At 39.3% G+C, this 20,126-nt stretch overlaps 3 protein-coding genes across 3 annotated transcripts; 2 read left to right on the top strand and 1 right to left on the bottom strand.

Moving 5' to 3' along the window:
- Positions 1-134: 134 nt before the first annotated feature.
- LOC133744486 (hydroquinone glucosyltransferase-like) lies at positions 135-921 on the top strand. Its single transcript, XM_062172588.1, has 2 exons — positions 135-138; positions 287-921. Exons 1-2 carry the CDS (start codon positions 135-137, stop codon positions 919-921), a joined length of 639 nt encoding a protein of 212 aa, XP_062028572.1.
- Positions 922-8,884: 7,963 nt separating this feature from the next.
- Positions 8,885-10,546, bottom strand: LOC133742891 (probable jasmonic acid carboxyl methyltransferase 2). Its single transcript, XM_062170588.1, has 3 exons — positions 10,388-10,546; positions 9,623-10,294; positions 8,885-9,523 (listed from the first exon to the last, which is right to left on the bottom strand). The coding sequence occupies exons 1-3, from the start codon at positions 10,460-10,462 to the stop codon at positions 9,131-9,133; spliced, it is 1,140 nt and encodes a 379-aa protein (XP_062026572.1). The 5' UTR covers positions 10,463-10,546; the 3' UTR covers positions 8,885-9,130.
- A 231-nt stretch (positions 10,547-10,777) lies between these two features.
- On the top strand, positions 10,778-12,730 carry LOC133742889 (hydroquinone glucosyltransferase-like). Its single transcript, XM_062170586.1, has one exon. The coding sequence runs from the start codon at positions 11,151-11,153 to the stop codon at positions 12,558-12,560; it is 1,410 nt and encodes a 469-aa protein (XP_062026570.1). The 5' UTR covers positions 10,778-11,150; the 3' UTR covers positions 12,561-12,730.
- The last annotated feature ends 7,396 nt before the right edge of the window (positions 12,731-20,126 follow it).

The following is a 20,126-nucleotide window of genomic DNA, read 5'->3' as shown; positions in this document are numbered from 1 at the left end:
GATACCATGTCCGTCGTAGGAAATAGGAATTCAAAGGCTTGTCTACTGTAGTGATCGATTTATTTCAAAGGGAGGGCTCCACAGAGCCATTGGGTCGCAGAAGATGGAGGAAACATCATATTCAAGAACACCAGATGGGTAAACATCAAGTTAGATGGAGGACTGATAAGGGATCGCTCAACCTAGCAATCTGGGTCGCGGATGCACCGCGATTGGGTACGTCTATTCCGAAACGCGGTTCGCTGGGGATATCAGCGTTTCCGGTGACTTTCACTCCCAACTCCAGGTTTAGGCCACCTGATACCCTTGCTCGAGCTGGCCAAAGGACTCGTCGTCCACCACAACTTCACAGTCACCTTCCTCATCCCTAACGACGGTACGAACCTGACACCGCAAAAGAAAGTCCTGGAAGCTTTGCCGGAGAGCATATCCTTCACCTTCCTCCCTCCAGTCAACTTCGACGACCTCCCACCAGAATCGAAGGTGGAAACCAAGATCGCTCTCACCTTGGCTCGGTCACTCTCCGCTGTCCGCGCCTCAGTTAAGGCCCTAGCGGAATCGGCTCGGCTGGTGGCGCTTGTTGTTGATGTCTTTGGTCCTGAGGCCTTTGATGTGGCCATTGAGTTTAATGTGCTGCCCTACCTTTTCTTCCCTACTTCGGCAATGGATTTGTGGTTTGTGTTTGAGTTGCCAAAGCTTGACGAGACTACTACTTGTGAGTACAGGGATTTGCCTGAACCGGTCCAGTATTCGGGTTGTGTGCCGTTGCATGGCAGAGACTTAGCAGACCCGGTTCAAGATAGGAGCAATGATGCTTATAAGGCGCTGCTCAGCATCAGCAAGAGGTATAAGTCGGCTGCTGGGATCATGGTGAACAGCTTTGCGGATTTGGAACCGGGTGCTTTCAAGGAGCAAGTGTAAGACTAAAATGGACTTTATCATTAGTTTACATCGAGTCATCAACAACTTACCAATTTACGCAGAATAAGTAATTGGAGAATTTTGAGACTTTAATTCTATATATTTTATTTATGGTGTATCCACGTAAATTATGGAGAAATCTAATATGACTTGGTTATTAAGTTAACCTAAAAAGATATGCAATTATATTAGAGATTTGGACTTGAATTGTTTCATTTATAGGAGGTTACAAAATATCCAATTCTCTATATAAAGCTTGGGTCCCTGCACTCTCTCATGCTCTCGGTAATAAAGCACCTATATATATATATATATATATAAAGCTGGGTTGGCACCGGGTTGGCACTGTACACTGTGATCATGAATTAATAGTAAATCATTGAGATCACAAATAATTTTCCATTAAAGTTTTGAAGTCGTGAACCGTTAGGTAGCTGAGGGCAGCCGACATGCTTGGGCCTTGGGTCATTGGGTGGCATCATGTCAGCAGCAAGAAGAAACTACAACCACACCCGTCAATTACATGCATGCATGTCAGAAAAGAGTAAAGACTAGTCGGAAGCTAGAAAACAATCCACCCTTCCACAGAGAGGCAAATTAGGCAATTTTTGCTGCTGATTGGGTTACTAATTTAGGGCACATTTATTCTGATAGTATCATGTGGGTTGATAGGTTCCCACCTGTTGTTGCTAGAGCTATTTTCAGTATTTTGTTTGACTCTGTCCTCGTGGCCTACGTCTTTCATATCAAAAAAACAAAAAACCCTTCCACAGCAAAAGAAAATAATCTTCTGTTTTTTCTCAATAGCTAACGTCTCTGTCTTTAAATAAAGTTGGTTAAATAGGAACCGATCGCCATTAATTCTTCACTGAACTCTAGCTAGCTTCATTACACCACACTAGCTTCATTAATTCTTCACTTTAAACAAATAATGAAAATAGACAGCAAAGAAACCAGACTGACAAGGACAACCAAGAAAGGGTACTACTGGTAGGGGTTTTGCTAAGAAGGGTAGGTAAGAATGGAAAGGAGAAAAAGATGTGTAAAGAGGAAGAAAAATAAGACACTGGGGTGTATGAGAAATATTCTTAGGGATTTGGAGTGTATAAGCATTAACCATTTATTAATCTATTAATCGTACGCTGAAATTGATCTGTTTGAAAAATTGGTATTTGCAATGTCTATCAAAGTTGAGCCGAAGAAGAAAACAAAAGAGGACACACCGCTTTGAATCTAAAAAGGTACAGAGTAACATTTTGATTCTCAGTTACCTTCCAAAACGCTATCTTGATTTTTAAAGTTTTGTAACTTTATCTTGATAATGATTGATTCCTCGATTTTTTAAGTTTTGTAACTTTATCTTGATAATGATTGATTCCTCGTATAATGATTTGAATATCTTTAACTTGATATAATAATTCATTTGTCAACTCAAAATAATGGTGACTCTGATTTAGTTTTCTGTTCTTACTTTGATCATCATTGATTGAACTATTAATATTAAAAATGTAGTTTCCATATATAATCCCTTATCGAAAATTCTCTTTGTTGTCTATGCTTCATGTAAATGTCGGGTTTGTACATATTTAATTTAGAAATTAACATCCATAAAAAGCTTTCCCTTTGTTTCTGACATCGGCTAATGACCAAACCAATGTTGTTTTCTGTTTCCCTGTCTGCACAAAGTGTGAAAGCCAAGATTCAAAACCTATTGCTCACTATTGTCAAAAAGCTATTGCTAGACCTATCATCCTCAGGTTTCCTGTTTTGCTATGTAATTCACCTCCTAAAATATCTATTACATCTTTTGTTAACCGTCATACTTTACTTATTGTATTAAGTAAATATAGCTACTGTAATTTGGTATGCATTTATAAAACATGCGCAAACTAACTCTGATATAAAGCTAATCTCTTTACATCACTTGAGTTATTATTATTATAAAAACACTAGCTTTGTAATTCATCTCTCAATTTCACCATAGAAACTGCAAAAAATAAAGGAAGAGCTGTTGCCGTAGAAAAACAGAGACCACTAGATCCACTAGCTGACAATTTTCACCAACAAACGTCAGGATTAATGGTTAACCTCTACTACTCTTCTGGCCTTTTTTTGTTGTCGAACCTCTCCTCTTTTTTTTTTATTAGTAAATTAGGACCATTGTTCCAAAGTGTTCTAAAATGCTGTTTATATATTTATTTATTTTTTTGGACAGAAAGCCTTTTTTAATTGCCCAGCATTTGCATTTTGTGCTGCTGCATGTGGTTTTGCTTGAAGTCTTACATATTCTGGTATGTAAGCTAGCATTTATTATTTCTCATGATTTTCATGTTGCTCTGTTAATGCCTACTGCCTGCAATAGTTCTTGATCAATTGATTTTAATCTGATCATGATAGATGATGATAACATTGTGCCAATTACACACTAAAAGTCTCACATATAGGACAGGAGTTCAAGTACTATGTGGATTATCCCGAAGAGATCAACAAGCTTGTCCACGCTGAAGTTCCTAACGTCAAGGGTGTTATCATGAAAAATATTGAAAAAATAGAAAGAGTTGCTGATATTTTGTTCTATTTCAAAATTGCAATCTTGTTTAGCATTTGAAACTTGATAACTGATCAAGTTACAACCAAATTTTGCATGCTTTTCAAAAATGTTCCAACAGCAACCATGTCACGCCCCGAATTTTGAATAACAAATTCAAATCCGAAACATGAATTTAACAACTAAATCAAATAAACGTTCTGAATTTTTTTCTCAGAACAAACACACCACTCGCCACTCAAATAAAAAGTCTCGAAGACCTCGAGTTTATTATTACAAATTCACTCTCACAAGTAAAATTGTAAAGCTCTAAATGAGCATAACAAACCTCACAATAGAAAATCAGAATAACACACTTGCAGCTACTCTACGCAGCTCGATCACCTTCCTGATTCTCTTGACCTGTAGTAGTACCCGCTACACAATTTGAATAGTGTACCGGGATTGCAACAACACCAAACCCGGTAAGCTTTTGACAGCTAGTATGAGTAAACAAGAATGAACTGTTGATTTATTAAAATACATTTCCTTTAACTCAAGTATAGAAATGTAGAAACATCACAATCACAACGACCACCACAAAACCACTTCACTTTCTCACTCTCATATATATAAATATATATACTTATGAGTCACTCCCCGTTACCCTCATAAGATCACTCAACATTTGGCAGACAGACTAGAGCTCTAACTGATCGTTTCCACCTACCCGGCGCGAGGGCGTGGTTCACGATTTAATGCTATTAGTTTCCACCTACCCGGTACAAGGGCGTGGTTCACTAATAGATGCCATGGTCACCCCCGTGACCTATTGATCTCCACAGATCAATATATCTCAACAAATCAACAATTTATTGTTTCTCAACAATAAATTTAATACCTCTCACAATATTGTTGCTTTTCAACAATAAACTCAACACAACTATAACAGTACATAATATCTCACAATTTCAACAATACATATTATTTCACATAAATAATATATATATAGATAGACATTCACACAGGAATGCCCATTAATACCAACTATAGTTCACAATGACGACAAAAAATAAATTAATTAAAAGTACTCGGTTCGTAATATGAACCACGTGAGGTTTACTCACCTCGATAATCCCGCTGCGTCTTCAATTCCGCTCAAAATACGATCCACAATCGTCCACTAACTCAAACCGTCAATCACCTAGTCAGATACGATCTTAACTTAGCAATCATTCATAAACCACACATATACGGAAATCCAACGGTCGGATTCTAATTTAATGATGATCCAACGGCCAGATCGAATTTATATGATGATCCAACGGTCGGATCCTCACGGATCGCCCTTAGGATCATCCTCCAAAATTATCACGAAGATCCAACGGTCAGATCTTCTTGAATCACTCTAACAAACATCTCCTCAAAATTATACGAAAATCCGACGGTCAGATTCTCACGAATCGCCTTCCGAATCACTATTTCACAATTATACGAAGATCCAATGGTGGGATCTTCGCCCGTGACCACACAAAGTCATCGGGACAGTCATACGATCAACATATTCAAATTTGAAGTAAATCTGACGGTCGGATCTTAGCGGATCGTAAACCGAAGATAAAACGTAAAAACGTTAAATAGTAACGTCAAAACATAAATCCACTATTTATCAACGTTTTCTAAAATGACCTTGTAATATATCAAAACGCTCGTAAGGATGCGTAGATCATCACCTAGATAATAAAAACTCGAAATATGGTCGAATACGCCGCCACAAGCGGCGGTCAGTGGGTGGTCAACGCGGCGGTCAACGACGGTCAACCACCTCCGATGCAAAAGTTGTCAACTACAAACTTGTTCAAAATGACGAGTTGATCCACTTTCATAACTAGCATGAAGTCTTAAAACGAAAGGAAGTGGTCGGAAATTACCTAGAACAGTCGAGGTGACTGGAAAATTTCCAGAATCCGGCGAGAAACTGCAGAAAACGGCGAGCTCCAATTCGACGTAAAAACGTCAATTTAAGGCTTCGATTCCTTCTGAAGAGTTGTTAATAAACTCAAGAAGAACTCACTGGTTCAAGAATCACAGAAAAATATGGTCTGTAACTCGAGATATACCGATCGAAAGCTTCGGTGGTCGGAAAAATTCCAGAATTTTGCAGAATCCGGCAAGGCTCGATTTCGACGTCAAAACTTCAATTTAAGGCTTCGATTCCTTCTGAAGAGTTGTTAAGAAACTCAAGAAGAACTCACTGGTTCAAGAATCACTCAAAACGACGTCCTGTAGCTCAAGATATTTGGATCGATAGTTCCGGTCTCGTTCTTGGTCGGGGTTGACTTGCAGCCACTGCTACGGGCCACGAAGCCGTGTAAGGCTGCTTCTGGGAGCTTCAGGAAGTTGAGGCAAGCACGAGGATGAAGTTTGGCAAGGATCGGTGGCCGGTAGCGTGAGATATCTCGATTTGGAACCAAAACGCGCTCAAACCGGCCTCGTGCTCCACCGCCGTGTACGGCTCAAGAGACAGCGAAAGGCTACCACTGGCAGCTGCGCAAGGAGGAGGCGAAGGCGTGGGACGTGGTCTGGGGTCGATCGATGGCTTGTGGAGAGAGAACAAGCTTGAAGAAAAATCTGGTGTTGTTTCGGCAGAAAGAGAGAACGAGAGAAAAATGAATTTTTTTCTTCTTCCTCCAAAGCCGGTATACCACCAATCCTATACAATTGTATAATAAAAAGCAAACTAGTGTCGCACCACTTTACTTAATGCTTGAAACACATAGCACGCCTCCATTTTTTTTTAACAAAGTGATTGCCACTACTTTGTGTTAAAACCAGAAATATAGGATTTGATTATTAATGTAGGGGAAATTTGATTAATCCTTGCTACAACAATAACAATTGAGATTTGACGTAAAATTAATCTCCACCAAATCGAAATGAATACTTCATTGAATAAAACTGCCGCCAAGTATTGCTCGATTGAAAATCGAGGTTATTACAATCTACCCCCCTTAAAGGAATTTCGTCCCGAAATTTACGCGCAAGTCAATTCCTCACGATTAAGGTTGACCTAACCATCGAATCTCCATCCTTTCGAAAGCTGTAGTAATCTACAAAGCCACAGCCCTTTGTATAAAAATACATTCCTATGGCCACTAAATCCTTTCATCACAAACGTAAACTCACACAACAACTGCTCAACAACACTCCACATCACATACACAAAATCGTCACATGGATCATCTCATAGATCCTCACATAGATCATCACATAGATCTTCACTTAGATCATCACTCTGTACTGGCATACAAGCACAGTAAACACTCCCACAAAGTGTTTCGCTACTCAATTAGCATCACGGTAAATCTCTATAGTAAAACTCAAGCATGCACCATTCTTCACAACAATAGAGATGCATCACTCAAAACAAATCATCCCCAAAAGTACGCCAATAAAATATGTCACCCAGTGACGATGACTTGGGCTTGCTCAATCCTTGGGCTAAGCATTAGGGCTGGCCAATTGGGCCGAAGAAACCGAACCATTCACATTTCGAACCGGCCCGAACCAATTTGGGTTTAACATTTGGGCCTACCATTCGGGCCGAACAATTGGGCTTAACATTTGGGCCTACCAATCGGCCGAACAATTGGGCTTACCATTTGGGCCTACCAATCGGCCCACCGACTTCCAGCTCGGCTACGGTATGAAATTGTACATACCGTAGGTATACTGTATATATGTATGCATACCGTACAGACCGTATATACGTATGCATATCGTACAACTGTATACACGTATGCATACCGTACAGACCATATATATGTATGTATACCGTACATACCGTATATACGTCCGTATATCAAGCATATACGAGATCCAAAAATATTTGTAAGAGGTAAGGTTCGAACTCCCGACCTCGAACACGAAGGTTTTGCTCCCAACCACTGAAGCAAGAGCTGCCTTCATTAATATATGCTCACGTGTTATATTTATTATGTCATAAGCGACATAAATAAAATAACGGGGGAGGCAAGATTCGAAACCTTAACCTGCTGCACGAAAGTTTTGTCCCCAACCACTGGAGCACAAGCTGTGCTTAATATAACGTGTACAATTGTTATACTTATTATGTCATAAGCGAACATAATAAAAATAAACGAGAGGCAAGGTTCGAACCTCTGACCTCTTGTACAAGAGCTTTGCTCTTCAACCACTAGAGCACCAGCTGCACTCGTTATTCTCCATGCAACTCCTTTTATTTATTCTATCATAAGCGATAGAATAAAACAAACTGTCGGTACACTCCACGTGCCACGACACGTCGCTTCCGTGATTTACGGAAAGCAGATCCCTTTCGGCGAAAGCTGTCTGCCACAGCATCTCGAGATTCGGCATGTCCCCTTACACGCTCAACACGCGCCAACAGCTTTTCCGGGTTTCGGGGCGACTTTAATCCAACGCGTGGATTCAAATTCTGAGATCGTTCATCCAACGGTGGAGATCTGCTCACCTTGTTCTATAAATAGGTGCATTCTGGAGACGCGACTGTTCACTCCAAAGGAAAAGAAATTTTCTTCCGAGCTCAAGCCTTTCTCTCTCAACTCTTCAGCCTTTCTCTTCTCAAATCCCCAGTTTTTTTTTACTCTCAAATCTTCAATCCTTCTCTCTCAGATCTTTTCTTCCATTTGAAGATTCGATCTCTTCTTTCCTCTGAACTTTCAGATCTCCAATACCCCTTCATCGACCTTAATCCTTCTAAGGTCAATCTCCCACAAACACTCAACAACTTCGTTCTTGAATTTACACTTCCTCTCAACTCATCACCATGGAACCACGAACTCTGCAACTAATGGAGCTACAAACCCAGCAACAAATCGAGGATGGAGGAAACAACCAAGCAGCCGGGAGTAGTGCCAACACAGATTTCTGGCGAAGCCGTGCCAGGTGGGTTCCTACTCCAGATCAAATAAAGATCCTCAGGGATCTTTACTACGACAAGGGAGTTAAGACCCCAACTACAGAGCAGATTCACGAGATCTGTCTCCAGCTGCAACAGTATGGACAGGTTGAGGGCAAGAACATTTATTTTTGGTTCCAGAACGTCAGGGCTCGAGAGAAGCAGATGAAGAGGTGCAATCAGGCTGCTCAAGTGCCCATGGAAACTAGTTCTCCTTATCTAGAAAATATTACGTTTGGTGACATTGAAATCTTCCTATTTTTTTTTTTTTTTTTTTATATAATTGCAATCACATCTGAGAGTATTATTTTGTGGGTCTCATCTCAGATCCAAAGAAACAGGATTGGAGTGTTGTCCCCATTAATCTAATCGTGGGGACTCAATCGTATCTTTAGCCCATATTTTGTTGAAGTGACGTACGCCCCACATTTCAAGTCTCATACTTTTGTTCAAGAAAATGAAAACATGTGAACCTGTGATATATAATTGATGCCATGCAACAATGACAATCGTTTTATTCATTACGATCTAAAAAGTGATAATAGGATAGAATTTCATAAATGCATACAAATATCACATATTGAACTCAGTAACACAACTGGAAGCAATTACACACGATTAAAGACAAAGAAGGATGGATGGATGGGGGAAGGAAATTTGATGCTAGGGCTTTCTCTCTTATTAAACACAAATATAGATAAATGAGTAAAAGATGTGAAGATTCAAGTCTTTTTAACGAGTGAAATGACCCAAACCGTATACTTGGGTGTAGTGGTACTATTTGTTAAGTGCCTGCTAACGAGCTCCGCATATTTCTGAAACACATCATCCATTATCTCTTTTCCAAAATGAGATTCAAGCATTGACTCAACCACGGCTCTTATGCCATTGGCCATTTGCTGCCCATTGCTAACAGTTTGATCATCGTCAAATGTACCGTTAGGCATGTTATGATGATCGAGATCAGCACCGCCAGTATCCCAATCAACTTCGAATGCTTTAAGGTGTTCCTTGATGAAAGACCCTTCTTTTTGTAACACCAAATTCAATTCCTCTGCACATGGAGCATAGTGGGGCAAGTTGAAGGAATCAACCTTCTCCTCTTTTATAAGACCCTATTAACAATAGAAATTAATGTGTATAGTTAGGCAGTGACGGATCTAGAAAATTTTCTCTACGAGAGAAAGAAGAAGCGATCGATAAATGAGTCTTACCTTGGAAACCATGGCCATTAATGCTTGGGCTAAGAGCTCGTACTGGTAGAAAGTTCCCTGATCAGCTGTTGGGTCAGAGGATGGCCTGCCCATGAAGGACAACACCATTCGTCCTCCGTCGACTATTTCTTGTGCCCTAGACCTCAGAAAAACAGCAAAGTCTTTCTGAAACTGCATGGAGTATGCATCCAACACACACTGTGGGCTGCTCTTAGACATGTAAATCTTTCCTTTGTTGTTTAGGCCATCGGGGACCTGAAATAGCCAGTGAAGACTAAAAGAAGAGTGAACAAAGTGCATACTCTTTCTGGGAAACAATGGACCGTAAAACGAACCGGGCACAGCAGAAATTAAGGGATTTACATGCTGATCAGGATCATGACCATTATTATAGTCTTGCTTATTCAGTTTATCGTAGAAGGCTGGGAGTGACATAAAGATGGAGTTGAAGTCGTTGCTAAAGAGGTCATTTAGAAACACTCTAAGCTCTGTAACCGTGCTAAATTTAGCATGTATTACATCCATGATATGCGAGATGAGTAGGAAGGTGTTGGGTCCAGAGGAGCAACCCAAATCTGCTATTCCCATGCTCTCTATTCCCATGATATTGGACCCCAAGATTTCTAGCACTGCTTTCTCAATGGTTGGCTTGGCGATAGATATTGTTTTTTTCTATAGCAATTAAAAAAATCAATGAGAAATATTAATGGTACGTGGAAGAACAAAAAACGAAGAAAAACAATTGATCGATAGATGGATGATCACCTGAACAGTGGAGTTTTTGGCATAACTAGTCTCGCCATCTCCTTTGTTCATATGAAGTACTTGCACCACCTCCATCTCGATCTCTGCGTCTACTCTAGCTAAGCCTGAATTGCTTCTATAGACTTTATGCTAGTTAAGGCTGCTAATTATAAAGCACCTATATACACATATATATATAGATACATTATACAATATACTAAAGCTGGGTTGGCACTGTACACTGTTCATGAATAGCAAATCATTGAGACCACAGATCATTTTCCATTAAGTTTTGAAGTCGTGAACCGTTAGGTAGCAGAGGGCAGCTGACATGCATGCTTGGATCATTGGGTGGCGTCATGTCGGCAGCGAGAAGAAACTACAAGTCTACAACCACACCCGTCAAATACATGCATGTCAGGAAAGACAAGTAGAAAGCTAGAAACAATTCACCCTTCCACAGCAAAAGAAAATAATCTTCTGTTTTTTCTCAATAGCTAACGTCTCCTCCATTTTTGGGTTTAGGGGAGCTTTGGTTCTTAGTTTCATTGTTTTTCCGTTTCTGTTTGCTGCGTTTCCTGTTTTTCCAGATTTCTGGGTTTTTTCTTATGTTTCGTTAAGTTCCTCGTCTTCCATTGGGCTAGAAAAAAAAAAAAAGGTATCATTTGACCCAAAAAAAAAAAAAAAAAGTCTCTGTCTTTAAATAAAGTTCGTTAAATAGGAACCGATCGCCATTCATTCTTCACTGAACTCTAGCTAGCTTCATTACACCACACTAGCAACCATGGAACCAGCCGGTCAAGTCGCCATTGTCCCAACTCCAGGTTTAGGCCACCTGATACCCCTGCTCGAGCTGGCCAAACGACTCGTCGTCCACCACAACTTCACCGTCACCTTCCTCATCCCCAACGATGGTACGAACCTGACACCGCAAAAGAAAGTCCTGGAAGCTTTGCCGGAGAGCATATCCTCCACCTTCCTCCCTCCAGTCAACTTCGACGACCTCCCACCAGAATCGAAGGTGGAAACCAAGATCGCTCTCACCTTGGCTCGGTCACTCTCCGCTGTCCGCGACTCAGTTAAGGCCCTAGCGGAATCGACTCGACTGGTGGCGCTTGTTGTTGATCTCTTTGGTCCTGAGGCCTTTGATGTGGCCATTGAGTTTAATGTGCTGCCCTACCTTTTCTTCCCTACTTCGGCAATGGATTTGTGGTTTGTGTTTGAGTTGCCAAAGCTTGATGAGACTACTACTTGTGAGTACAGGGATTTGCCTGAACCGGTCCAGTATCCGGGTTGTGTGCCGCTGCATGGCAGAGACTTAGCAGACCCGGTTCAAGATAGGAGCAATGATGCTTATAAGGCGCTGATCCGCATCAGCAAGAGGTATAAGTCGGCTGCTGGGATCATGGTGAATAGCTTTGCGGATTTGGAACCGGGTGCTTTCAAGGCTTTCAAGGAGCAAGGACCAGGTCTTGGTCTTCCACCGGTTTACCCGGTAGGACCGGTGATAAGGACCGGTTCGGCGGATGAGTTGGGTGAGAATGAGTGCTTGAGCTGGTTGGATCGTCAGCCAAAAGGGTCAGTGTTGTTTGTTTCGTTTGGAAGTGGTGGAACCCTTACCACTGAGCAAATGAATGAGTTGGCTTTAGGGCTTGAAATGAGTAGGGTCAGATTTCTTTGGGTTGCTAGGAGTCCAAATGAGAAACAAAATGCCACATTTTTTGGTGCTCGAGGTTCTAACGATCCTTTGAGTTTTCTACCCCAAGGGTTTTTAGAGAGAACCAAAGATGTTGGTCTAGTGGTAACTTGTTGGGCTCCTCAGGTCCAAATTTTGAGTCACACGTCGACGGGCGGTTTTTTGACCCATTGCGGGTGGAACTCAACCCTAGAGAGCATTGTACATGGTGTGCCTTTAATTGCTTGGCCGCTCTATGCTGAGCAAAAGATGAACGCTGTTTTGCTTGCTGAAGATCTAAAGGTAGCATGGAGGGTTAAGGTGAATGAAAAGGGCATAGTGCAGTGTGAGGAGATTTCCAAGTATGCAAAGGGACTAATTGAAGGAGACGAAGGGAGAGTGCTCAAAAAGAAGATGATGGAATTGAAAGAGGCATCTCAACTGGCTTTGAGCCAAGATGGGTCGTCTACAAAATCACTCTCAGAGGTAGCCAATATATGGAAGGAACACAAGAACTAATCAATATATTGTGTCAACTAATGTATGTTTTGATATGAAGTTTCTTTATCTTCTGTCTCAGGATTGCAATTTTTGTCATCAAATATGGTCTTTTAATGTACCGTTAAATAAGAAACTGGATTTTTCAATATATATAATAAAAAACAGGCCATCGCTAATTTTCTATTTTACATCATATACCATTTGAACACATAAGTACTTTGTACCAATATATAGCTGTATGGTTATATATATGATTGACGTGAGATAAAAAGAATGATTGAAGATAAATATATATACAATATGCCTATGGTTCATAATACCATGAACTATATGCATTTACTAGATAAATAGCCCGCGCTTTGCTGCGGGTATTTTTATTATATGTGTTTTGGATTCTTCTGGTAGTTAAACGCCCTCATTACTAGATATCCCACGCTTTCTTTCTGGATTCTCTGAACCCAAAGAGCAATAGTAATTTTCACTCCAAAACCAGTGGCAACTGTAACTACAATCCCCAAATGTGTGAACATTGATACAGAACTATTACAGATCATTAATGGTGTTGATGTACTCTTGAAACATAAATTCAATGATATCATTGTTCAGGAAGAAGACACATCTAAATGAAAGGGAGAAAGAAATCCTTCCAACCTTTGTAGATCTTGTAGGTGCATCATTTTATGGTCATTACAGAAGTGATCGAAAAATGTCCAAGCTGGTAACATATACAAACAGAGAGAGAATTATCTGACTTGTTACCAAAAGTTTACAAACCCAGGTGCCAAACTTGGAAATTAGAGAAGGGAATAAAAAAAAAATTGAGATAGATATAGAAACAGAGAGTTACCTGGCTTGCTGAAGTGTCAATATGTAAAAATGCTTTAGGCTTTTAGCCAATATGTAATTCGTAAGAAGCAACCAGCCATAGCCGCTGTAATCAACCAAGTTGAGACATTAAATGGCACAAAGAATACAACTAATGAGATTTTTGTGCAACCCCTAGCATTGTAAAGCCATTCATTTTTTTACCTGGATTTACAAAGAGAAATCCATTTAATCATTTGGAACAGTACATGAATCTTGTTGTGGGCGAAGAAGGGCCAAGCTGACATCAACTTTTTTCCATCTCAACTGTTGTAAGCCTCATATCATTTCATCTGTTCACAATACTAAGAAATTTTTACTCAATGTCAAGGATTGCACTCCTTATTGTCATCATATCGTGAATATCTGGTGGCACTTATGTACTTACCTTCAACAATTTCATGATATTCCAAGGTGTTCTGTTGGTTGGATTTACTTTGGGCGGCCTTCTTTAGCTTGGCTGCTCTGTCAGTGGAAACTGGAGGATAATAATCCACATCTACAACATGCTTGTAGTCAACGAAAGACTGTCGAGGAGGCTGCAAATAATGTTTAAAAAACATCATATTGATGCAAAAAATTGAAGGGTAAACTCAGTATTTGAATTAATCTAGAGCAAAAATATTTAGCTTGAGAAACATGATGGCCATGATTCCATAAACAAATTATACTTGTTTTGGGAATAGATGGAACAAATTTGACAGAAGTTACAAACTATGATTATATCAAATTCATAAAAATTTATCTCTCTCCTAATAGGTGATGTTTGAAAGTTCAGCCATTCATATAATTCTGCTACAAAATGAATGATACAGAGGAGGATATGATGATAGATACAGTAGCATAAAGAATCTGAGATCTAAATGACCCCAATGCAAATCTGCAAAATGAAACATATCAGAACTATAATAGAACTTTGCCAGAAAAAGAAATGCCTAAAGTAATTAATATAAAAGGCTCGACAAATTCAAATTGACTATGTGAAGGTTAGGTTCAACTATTCAAGTAGTCCTAGATACAGGAAATAAACGGCTACCATGATAAAGCATTACAGAAGCAAAGATATTTAGTTAAAAATACATTTCTGTTTTTACTTTTTTATATTTTTTTATTTTATTTACATTTGAAGTCTCAATATCATTACTATGTTTAATTGTTCTCTCCATACTGTAAGATATCTAACTGACATTGTAAACACTATGTTTAATAGATTATAGATATTGACTTTCAGACCTATATGGAAGCAATGTAAGCCGTGTTCTTCATGTAAAGCTGCATTTACTTTCATGGAAAGATCCAAATGCCTAAGTTTAAACGCTTAATCTATTAAGCAGCAGACTTTCAGAAAACTAAAGCTTTCAGTCAAACCTACATTTACTTTCTTGCTAAAGAGTTATATATAGTGCTCTCAGAAAATAGAAACCAAAATAGTGCTCTCAGGATGTATACAACTCTTTATTTTCTGAAACCAATTCAAACTTCTTACCCAAGATCGAACAGAAATCTGATGCAAATGGAATGGCAAGCACTATTTTCCTAAGCTGATGAGAAAGCTAATAAAATTTCATAATATGGTTTCTTTATCAATATTTTGCAATAAAGTTTCTGTCCATGAAAAAGCAGTAAACCATATTACAGGAAGCTTAACTGTACTTCCAATGATCCTATGATCCTATCTCCAAAGAAAGGCAAGATTTTGTAAATTGAGTCGCAAAGTTGATACTTCATTATTCACATGTAGACTGTAATCTCTTGATTATCTAATTGATTATCACAACTTAGAACCTTATTTGCATGTAGAATTGAAATGTAATGCATATGTAAATGGACCTAATCAATTTATTAATGTGTGTGTCTTAGTCTGCAGGATCAGAGTTCCAGAGTTTCAATTGCAACATGTTCTACCCTCAGCCCTTTCTTGGTGTTGATGACAGTTATAAATCAGCAAAGGAATGCTTATTAAATAACAGTACAAAATAAACTAAAATGAAAAGTGACATTAAACTATCATGCAGGTTTAGCAATTTCTCTAGACAGTTGATAGAGAAGGATAAGATTTGTGTACATGAGTTTTACCTGTGGTATTGGCTTGCATGGAGTGGGAAGCTTCCAGTCATGTGCCTCTTCAAGTAAAATTTTTATTTGTCTCTGCAAAAGGTAGATACTGTGTTTAAATAAAAAGATTGCTGTGTTCAGAAATTCCTGCAGCAGACCTGCAACTTTGAAAAATCATAATTAATTCTAGAAAAATCGTTTTTAGGAGATTCTATTTCTGAAACGATCTTTAAGATGTCTACTGCAATTTGTAAGAAGACAACAATTTCAAATTCCCAACCAAACTGTACACTTTTCAATAAAAGTTCAACTGGGTCAGAAACTCAGAAACACAAATTCACATTGGCAGACCTCTATTCTACCTTGAGTTTTAACCACTTAATGAATCCTAAATAGAAGAGCTGGAACTTAACAGAAACAAACCAAAAGACTCAAAATCAATTGAAAGACATAACCGATTAGAGAAACATAGCAAGGACTTTGGAAAAGAAGGAACCTGTGGATCTCTCTGCTCTGCTCTTCCTGCCGAGACCATAGTCCCAATGGGCATTTGTCAAGAGTTTACCTTCGACAATCATAAAAGCACTGCATGAAAATATTCAGTTCATAAGTTCTTATAGATTCATTGAAACACTCAATAGTTATCAACCAAGTGCACAATAGATACCTGTTAATATATGGTTTTCAGTTTTGTATCAAAAAAGTAATTTTCAGTAAACAATTAGTATCATCAAGCATGAGTCAAAGTATCAGTGACATGACACAGAACATTAATCTAACTAAGAACTTTGAATAAACATCAATAGAACACATAACTAATTCTATATCTGATTGTTTCTATATAGAGCACAGTATTTAACCGAACCAATCATACAAATGTCAAATGCCGCAGACCAACAAACATACCAATAAATATAACTCTACAGATATTAAACACTACACAATCATGCCACATTCATGAGCCATCAGTACACTTGGTAAGAGGCAAATAAGTCTTAATAAATATAGGAGATCGACTTACAATAGAGTTACCAAAAAGTTCAAGCTGTTGTGGCTGAGCAACGCCTTCATCATACACAACTTCTTGCCGGAGCTGGAATGTTGATGAGTTGAGGACCAGCAAGCCTCTTGATTTCTGGTCCACAAGTGCAGCCAAGCCCAGGATGGCCGGAAAAGTCGCCGGTGAAACTTAAATCGAATTCTGAAACTAATCACACAGCCATGTAGACCATGACGAGAAGATGAGGTTTCATACCAAATGCAGCTTAATCGGTCGCCGGAATTTGCACAAGTTGCCGGAGAAAGCTCGAAGCTTCCGGTCGTCGATTCTTCGTTCACGATCGTTGCATGGACGATCCTAGACATAAGGCACGTAGGTGACGGCGAGACGAACCTATTTCCGGTGGTACGCGGCGGAGAGGTGGCCGGAGGAGCGATTTCCGGTCGGACCCAGTCGCGGGTCGTGTGTTCTGGTGTGATCTCTATCCTTGATCTGATCAAGGGGTATAAATACCCTAATTTAAATTTGATTTCAAAGGCTAGGATGAAGCGGTGGATTTATGGATGGCTAGGATTGCACCGTAGCAATTTCTATTTCTCTAAATTATTTTCTAAGATCCCATAACTTCCAAAAATCGCTATAAATAGCTCGGGTATCCGAAAATTTTCACGAACTCGTGTCATGTACTTTATTATCCACCTCCTAAATTGAGGATTTTACTTTGTGAAAATTTCTGAAAGTATTCTCGAGCACTTTGACGTTTATCGAGATCGTTAAACAATTTCTCGTACGATCTCCACTAAGCTCGACACATTTTTCCGGGGCTCACAACTACTTATTGTGATGTGTTGGTGATATACGAAATTTCAAAAATTTCAGAAAATTTCGGTCAAATTTTTTGTGTGAATTTTTCATATATGTTATTTATATGTAGATATTTTAGAAATTAAGAATTTCATGAAAATTAATGAAAATTTTAAAAAAACTTCTGAGGGAAATGTCATAGCATATAAATTTTGTATCAATCCTTTAATATTACTGAAATTTCGGCAGTTTCGAAGAAGTTTCAATCCTTGGTTCAATCACTGTGGGATTAGCCACGTGCACCCATTAATTTCTCTCTACAGTGCAATTGACCATTCATTTTGTTTTGTTTCTACTTGAACCTTTGTGTACGAATCAGAAATCTCTTTCAATTTGAATGCATGGAGTAATTAAAGGTTTATTTTCTTGCTTCCATGGTTCTTGAATCCAGACCAGCAATTCTTATTTGTTCTTGAACCTAGACGCAGTGGATAGAGGAAGAAGGTAAGCAAATTTTTTTTTTTGCAATAATTAGAATTTTTTTTTGGAGAAAACAAATAAAGGGTAAATAGGTCAATTTTTATTAAAAATTAGAGAAAATACCGGGTATAACCCCACATTTAGCAATCTACCAACGGTAGACTAATGGAAGTATCACGTTGATAAAAAAAACATGAGTCCAGATATCACAATGATCACTTTGTAAGTTCATGTATATATCATCCTAAAAGTCCCCTAAGCCTCCAAACACTATTGGTGAAAATACCCTATTTTCTGCGACATATATATCTTGTAGTACAATACAGTTTTGACATCATTTGATAGCATAGTGAAATCCAACATTTGGAAAGAGAACTTTTTACGCTATAGATCGAAGCACTCAATTTTCTATTTTCCCTCCTCACTCTTGATAAGGGCTCGAACACATGATCTCTCGAATGGAAACCGTTGTCTTACCCTATCTATTGAAATTGGAAACATATAAAAAAATATCTCGATGTCTTAGAGTGTTGCCAAGTGTCAGCGCTTGAGCCCTTTGTCTGTTTCCATTTAACACCCATACCCTCTCTGCTGCAACTCGAAAACTCTCTATTCTCTCTCTCTTGTAGAAGAGTCGACTCCTTCAAGAGAGAGAGAGAGAGAGAGAGATGAAGAACATGGACAAGCGTCCGAAGTCGAGACTCGATCACCGGAACGCGATCAAGAACATAGACTACGACGCCGATCAGCACTCCCCTACTACTCTCCAGACTCGCTCTCTCGACCCCCCTCCTCTCTCCCATAACCAAACCAGCTTCCACGTCAGAGGCATCGACGGCGAATTCGACCTCATTTGCCGCTGTCTCGGCCTCTCCGGCCCGGAAGACTTCGCCAACCCACTCGCCGCTTGGGAGGCCCAGCGCGCCCGCTCCTCCTCCGACTTCACCTCCCGCCCTCTCCTCCGTTGAAACTTTGACATTCCGAAACCTAGGGTTACGACCGCCGTGAAAACTGGGGGCGGAGGAGGAATTAGGGGTGTTTGGCCCAGTGATGCCGGGATCGCTGGGTTTGCCGATGACCCGTCGCCCGACCCGCAACGTGGTACGATCGCGATCCAGATTGGTAACTCCAGCGATCCCATTGTCTCATCGCATCAGGTCTGGGTTTCATTCACCGAAACGATCCACGAAGCCTAGAGTCCATTGAGGCTTTGGAGTTTGGACCGCGGGTTTCAGACCACGGAGGCCATGAGGGCGGCGTACTGCACCGCCGTGACTGAGTGCACGGTCAAGTCTTTAAGAATCAAGACTGGTGATCAAGACTTCGTCAGTTTATCGGTGTTCTTGATTAGACCTCCATCTTTGCGATCTAGATTCTAGATCTATGAAAGCATAATTCAAAATATGAAAGCATCGAATTATGATTCGCTGAAAAGAATCCCCAACAAATTTCAAAGGAATCCATAGAATTATGGAAGCATCGAATTATTATCAGACCTTCATCGGCGATGTTCTTGATCAGACCTCCATTCTGCAATACTGTGGCTCCGATGACGTTGAGATTTTTTTTTTTAGTTTATCCTCTTTTCGTTTTTGTGAAGAGATTTCTTAAGATTATGACTATTCAGAATTTCTGATAAAAAAGAAGAATATAATATCTAAAAGATTTCTATCCTTATTCCTAATTACTTCTAATATCTAATTTTACTTGTTTACCCTTTCAAATTAATGTAGTTTTCATAGTACATGTATAAGGGTTATTTACGTCAAAAAGTTATGTTTCCAAATATGCTATTAGGATTATGATTAGGAATCCTGAATTCCAAATATTTTATTTTTTGATGAAGAATAAGGAATCCTACTATCCAAAATAGTATAGTTTGAACTCTATAAATGGGTGCATGCACACGTTAGTTTATCATAATAGTAAAATTACAATAGCATCTTTTAGCTAAGCTCAATAATGACTTTTGGAAAAAGAAAACCAATGCTTCAAGTACCAATTTTAGAAGAAAATTATGAAGATGTCAGTGAGTATGACGACAATAATTCTGTTGAAGAAACTCAATCAAGTGCTACATATCAATCATCAAGTAGAAACAGTCAAGACCAAGGTCAAGAATCCCAAGAAATTCCAATAAATTCTGATGTAAAGCCATTACTCAATGAAGTTGTTATCACAGGTAGAGCGCAAGGCAAAAATCCGGGTGGAGCAAAGTCTTGGACATGCAAACATTGCAATGGCAAGTTTAGTAGTTCATATACTCGCATTCACTATCATTTTTTTGGTACTCCCCCTGGAAAAAAATCAGAGATTCATTGATGTCGAGAATTACTTGCCAATCGGGAGGAATATGAGAGGGTTCGCCGAATGGTTATGGA

The sequence above is a fragment of the Rosa rugosa genome, chromosome 4 (assembly GCF_958449725.1).
Source record: "Rosa rugosa chromosome 4, drRosRugo1.1, whole genome shotgun sequence".
In the NCBI taxonomy this organism is placed as follows: Eukaryota; Viridiplantae; Streptophyta; class Magnoliopsida; order Rosales; family Rosaceae; genus Rosa; species Rosa rugosa.
Note: the sequence above shows the minus strand (reverse complement) of the source record. Positions and strands in the feature narration are given on the sequence as shown.

Bases quoted from the DNA above. Each gene is read 5' to 3' on its own strand.
- LOC133742891 (XM_062170588.1), bottom strand. From the start codon at position 10,462: ATGGAGGTGGTGCAAGTACTTCATATGAACAAAGGAGATGGCGAGACT. The intron at 10,295-10,387 runs GTGATCATCCAT...TAATTGCTATAG, and splicing joins CCAAAAACTCCACTGTTCAG to AAAAAAACAATATCTATCGC. The intron at 9,524-9,622 runs GTAAGACTCATT...TATTGTTAATAG, and splicing joins TAATGGCCATGGTTTCCAAG to GGTCTTATAAAAGAGGAGAA.
- LOC133742889 (XM_062170586.1), top strand. From the start codon at position 11,151: ATGGAACCAGCCGGTCAAGTCGCCATTGTCCCAACTCCAGGTTTAGGC.